The sequence below is a fragment of the Panicum virgatum genome, chromosome 3N (assembly GCF_016808335.1).
Source record: "Panicum virgatum strain AP13 chromosome 3N, P.virgatum_v5, whole genome shotgun sequence".
Lineage (NCBI taxonomy): Eukaryota > Viridiplantae > Streptophyta > Magnoliopsida > Poales > Poaceae > Panicum > Panicum virgatum.
This window is the reverse complement of record NC_053147.1, coordinates 27,378,956-27,384,051: the sequence shown is the minus strand read 5'-3', so window position 1 is coordinate 27,384,051 and position 5,096 is coordinate 27,378,956. Positions and strand designations below refer to the sequence as shown.

Below are 5,096 nucleotides of genomic sequence, written 5' to 3'. Positions count from 1 at the left end.
AAGGGTGTGTTTAGATCACTTTACATTTTGCATTTTTGCGTTTTTGAAAATGAATCTTTAATATTTGAAGTATTAAATGTAGGCTAATCACAAAACTAATTACAGATCTCGTATGTAAACTACGAGACGAATCTAATGAGCCTAATTAATTCATCATTAGATCATATTTACTGTAGCAATTTAGTGCCTAATCACGTCATAATTAGGCTCATTAGATTCGTCTCGCGATTTACAATCCATTTGTGTAATGTAATTTATTTTTTGACTATATTTAGTACACCATGCAAGCAATTTAAAAAACTTTGTGTTTTGTGTTTTGGGATGTCTAAGTAAAACTTTAGAACCCAGATTTGCAAATTGAAAGTTCAAGGATCTAGTTGATGCACCTTGCTTTTTATGAAAATCTTGTAATCACAGCCCTCGATAATGCGTGTCTTTGTGATATTTTTTCTCCCTAACCACCCCTGATGCTACCTGATAAATCAATGGTCAGAGTCAAAACCTTGAGTCTTTGACTGCCGTGCACACAGACCAGGCCTGTGGACCATAGAATAGTTCCAAGTGGCAGAAGTTTACAAAAACTCACCAACTTGTAAGTTTAAGTCATAAGTTCCATCACATCACATATTTAAACACCAATTAAAAGTACTAAACATAGATTTATTATAAAACTAATTTCATAAGTCATGACTTAATCACGAGAAAAATCTATTAAGCCTAATTAATTCATATTTTGACCACTAATTGATACAGTAACCATCCTCTAATCGTGCATTAATTATATTTAATAGACTCATCTAGAGCCTTAATTGCAACTTATATAATTAATTTTATATTAAGTTGGCATTCGAACATTCAAATTGACATCCGAACATTTGATGTGATAGCTGCTTAAAAAAACCAAACGAGACAGTTTGGTCCAGGTGCAGGAAACATAGAGCACAAAGGTCGGCCGTCAGTGCATGTTTGCTAAAGAATCTTACCGTGAGCTGTCATTTGATTTTCACGCATACATTCGTATGCTTAGATTTGCTAAATCTCCGGTACAAACTACATACAAGTGTAATGTGAAATGGCTTTACCAAAGGGCCACTACATAATGACAATAAAACCCCATGCCACCAGGGTCACAAACTTACAAGTAACAACTACCTCGTAACCAAATTGGTTACATGCAAATTGCTACCAGCACCTCCCAAGGGTGGGTAACAACCAAGCTACAAGAACTATACAGCTAGCGGATGCAGTATCCTGCTACTAATTGGTACATCTTATAGGCCTTCTTGCTCACTTCAGCAGATGCTAACTCCCATGGAGGAAAAAAAAAACTCGCAGCCTTGTTTGTCTTCTGGAGAGTGGAGACATATGGCTGTGCAATTACTTGGCAACAATGAGTTCGTCCAGGGTTTCGCCATCTGTGTTAAGAGGTGAAAGCACCAGGTCATCATCTGCAGTGAAATGGTACCTTTCGCCAATGGCTCTGAGGAGCTGGTAAACCTCAAACATGGTTGGTCTCTCCTTCGGTGTGGCAAGCGTGCAGGAACACGCGACTTTGAGGAACTGCATCAACTCGCCATCAGTGTCCTTTCCTATCAGCAACATATCGATGGCATCTTGGAGGAGTCCGTTGTTAGAAAGATAACTGATCCATTCCACTAGGCTCCCTCTGAAATTCTCTGGAGCCCTGGAAATGTGGGTAGGCTTCTCGCCGGTGATGAGCTCGAGGAGAACCACACCAAAGCTGTAGACATCACCCTTGGGTGTGGCCATTAAAGTGCGTGCATACTCCGGTGCAACATAACCGAGGTCACCAAATTCCCCGTTCACAAAGGTGCTGAGATGGGTGTCTATAGGGTTCATAAGCCTAGCAAGTCCGAAGTCTGATATCTTTGGTTCATAGTCCTCATCCAAGAGAATGCATTTGGAGCTGATGTTGCGGTGAAGAACTCTAGGATTGCAGGTGTGATGGAGATATGCAAGCCCTTTTGCTGCACCGATGCCAATTCTTAACCTCAGTGGCCAATCCATCTTACTACCTTCCTCTTGGTTTAACTGATCATAAAGTGAACCTTTGGGCATGTGTTTGTACACCAGCAACTTCTCCTTCTTGGCAATGCAAAACCCCAGGAGTGGAACCAAGTTCCGGTGCCTTACCTGGCCAAGTGTCTTCATCTCCGATGTGAACTGGGACTCAGAATGCTGTGAATCTTGTAGCCTTTTGACGGCTAGGAAGGAACCGTCAGGTAGCACCGCCTTGTACATAGTTCCTGTCCTCCCAGTACCTATGATGTTCTCTTTGCTGAATTGGTCCGTGGCCTTCATAAGATCACTCAGTTTCATCTTTGAAACTGGATTCTCAAACATAGAGACCTGGATAATAAAAACAATGTCAGAGATATTTTTGTAATTATTTGTGAGCAAGACTACTTGAAATTGCCAATCATGACAAAGAAAAAGAAAAATATAGTGACAATAAAGTGACTTGCCTTGATGGTTTTTGTTCCTTTGATACTCTTTGCCCACTTATTATCATCCTCATCCTTTGCCTTCTTCTTGGCTGGTAATCTCCGCAGACAGAAGAACACAACTATTGCACCAATTATGACAACTACTACCACGCCAACAACAGCCCCGATGATTGCTGCAGTGCTCTTGCTCTTTGCTGAAGCTTGACAGTCACCTAATGGAGGCCCACACAGTCTTTGATTACCTGCAAAGCTTGATGACGAGAATTTCTGTAGACCAGATGGAATAGTCCCTGATAGTTGGTTGTCAGCAACATTGAATGTTAATAGCCGAGCCAATAAACTGAACTGCCCTGGAATTTGACCACTCAATTGGTTATGTTGAAGATTAAGGGTGTTTAGGTATGTCATGTTATAGATAAGTAGTGGAATTTCTGCTGAGAAACCATTATAGGAGAGGTCCAGCGATGTCAAAAATGGCACTTGCAGAGAGATATCTGAAGGAATAGGGCCGGTAAAGTTGTTGCTTGATAGATCTAACCCTGTCATACTGGTACAATTCTTAAGACCTTGAGGGAATGGACCCTGAAGACCAAGGTTGCTGAGGTGCAATGAAAGAACTCGATTCTCATCTGGGTGCCAGCACTCCACACCGGTAAATCGGCATATAAAACCCGCAGTGTTATTTTCAAAAATCCATGAGGATTTGAGTATACCATTGGGATCACTCACCGATTTCTGTACTTCTCTCAAGCATTGGACATCTAGGTCTGAACTGAAACAAGTAGTACTTAACACCAGTAGAAGTAGAACACTTAGAGCAAAATGATCTGTCATCGAGCACTTATGCGGACTGCAGACTAGTCCAACTTCTCCTTGATGGGTAACACCACTACACGACTCAAGCTTCACCTGCAAAAAATCAATTTAAACCAAAAAGTTAGAAACACACACATGCTAATTGGTGACAGCAACCGCATGGGGACCTGAAAGTCGCTATGCATCTTCTATCTCCCACTACCTAAAATGCAAAATTCGATTCAAACGTGATATGGACAATATGAAGAATATGAACCACACGCAGGCAACATCAGCAAAAAACCGGTCTCCACTACAGGCAAGCAAATAACACGAGTTGCCAATTTCGGTTAAGATTGTTGCAGCAAGAATATGCACAACCGGATGCATCATGCATGGCAGGCAACAAAAAACGAGCAGCCATCTGATAGAAGCAGATCATAAATCATTCCTCAGTTGTAGTACAAAAACAATAAAAAGGCAGTTCTTGTTTCATATCGTCATCTCTCATACCCAGCAAAAACGGCTCCAACCGCAAAAGGGCGCCCAACTTTCCACTACAAAAAAAAAATCTATGAAAAAAATATCTCCGGAAAGGGGGAACCATCGAAACACATACTCCCATCTTTCCCTCCGATTTCACACCCGGAGTCCTTCTTTAATAAATCAAAAGGACTATTTGGTTGCCGCAAACCCAAAAGAAGAAGAACAACATGCTACTTACATGCACAAGGCTTCTCTCCCAAAATTCCTCCACAGTACTCGGCGAAAAAGCAAAATTGATCGATGTTCTCGGTACGACTCACGGCTCCTCTCAACTTGGAGAACCCTCAACCCGACCAGAGCATGCAACAAAGATCATAAGGAACCATGGCAAACTTGCAAGAACTACAGTAGTTAACCACGAAGGCAGTACAATCAAATAGATGAGGAGAGTAGGGAGGGAGAGAAAGAGGGGAAAGGGATTCTCACCGCGGGAGCTGCTTCCTGCCGTGCAACCGCACGAGGACGGACCAGGGCAGGGGGCGCAGGCGAGGAGGAGGCGACAACGACGACGAAGCCGCAGGGGGGGGGGAGGAAACGAGGAGTAACTCTGTAACTGGACTGAACGAGCAGTCAGGGCCGGTGTGGAATTAGAAAGCGAGGCGAGAATTTTCAAAGCGTGTGGGGCCCAGCGGGGCCCGCGAGAAGGGTGCGGTGTGCTGAGGCTATTCGCACTCGTCGTACTCCAAATTCACTCTCTACAGGTAGGACCCACACCACAAAATTTTTTTCTTTTTCTTTATCCCCCTGCCTCCCCCCTCTCTCTCTCCATTCTCTTCCGCGTCGCCCCTTCCTCTCTCCCTACTCCGGAGGGCGCCGACGGCCCTGTCCCCCTCCTCCCTGCTCTCTGTCCCCCTCCTCCCTGCTCTGCTCGCGCGGCCGGCAACGGCGACCAGGCGCGCGGAGGCGGAGGACGATGAGGCGGTGCGTGGAGCTCTCCTTCCCTCCCCCTAGATCCGGCTCGCTGGGTCCATCTCCGCGAGCTCCTCGCGGCCTCCGCGGCGGCGGCCCCGCAACAGCACTCCGACGAGGAGGCAGCCGCAAGATCCGGCGAGGCGGACGGCGGTGCCCCTCCTCCCCCCTCTCCCTATGCGGCGGCTGCGGGGCACTGGGCCGGCTCCCGCACCCAATCCCGGCCTCGACGGCGGCGGGTCCTGGGCGGAGGAGGACGGCGCGGCCAGCACCGCTTGGCCTCGACGACGACGGCTTCGCGGACGGATGGGATCGTGGCGAGGCGGAGCTCGGGCGGCGAACGGAGCTGCAGCGGCGAGCCGGCGGCGGGACTTCACG

General features: G+C 46.2%; 1 protein-coding gene across 3 annotated transcripts; it reads right to left on the bottom strand.

The window, feature by feature from the left end:
- Positions 1-965: 965 nt before the first annotated feature.
- On the bottom strand, positions 966-4,364 carry LOC120665465 (probably inactive leucine-rich repeat receptor-like protein kinase At5g48380). 3 transcript variants are annotated; one of them, XM_039945036.1, is made up of 4 exons: positions 3,988-4,226; positions 3,777-3,820; positions 2,487-3,377; positions 966-2,370 (listed from the first exon to the last, which is right to left on the bottom strand). In XM_039945036.1, exons 3-4 carry the CDS (start codon positions 3,300-3,302, stop codon positions 1,378-1,380), a joined length of 1,809 nt encoding a protein of 602 aa, XP_039800970.1. In that variant the 5' UTR covers positions 3,303-3,377; positions 3,777-3,820; positions 3,988-4,226; the 3' UTR covers positions 966-1,377. The 3 variants fall into 3 exon arrangements, with proteins under 3 accessions (XP_039800970.1, XP_039800969.1, XP_039800971.1); XM_039945035.1 differs by lacking the exons at positions 3,777-3,820; positions 3,988-4,226 and adding an exon at positions 4,236-4,364; XM_039945037.1 differs by lacking the exon at positions 3,777-3,820 and having other exon boundaries at positions 980-2,370; positions 3,988-4,364.
- Positions 4,365-5,096: the final 732 nt, after the last annotated feature.

Excerpts from the sequence above, each read along its gene's own strand:
- LOC120665465 (XM_039945035.1), bottom strand. The coding sequence starts at position 3,302 with ATGACAGATCATTTTGCTCTAAGTGTTCTACTTCTACTGGTGTTAAGT. Across the intron at positions 2,371-2,486 it reads AAGGAACAAAAACCATCAAG|GTCTCTATGTTTGAGAATCC; the intron begins GCAAGTCACTTT and ends TTTATTATCCAG.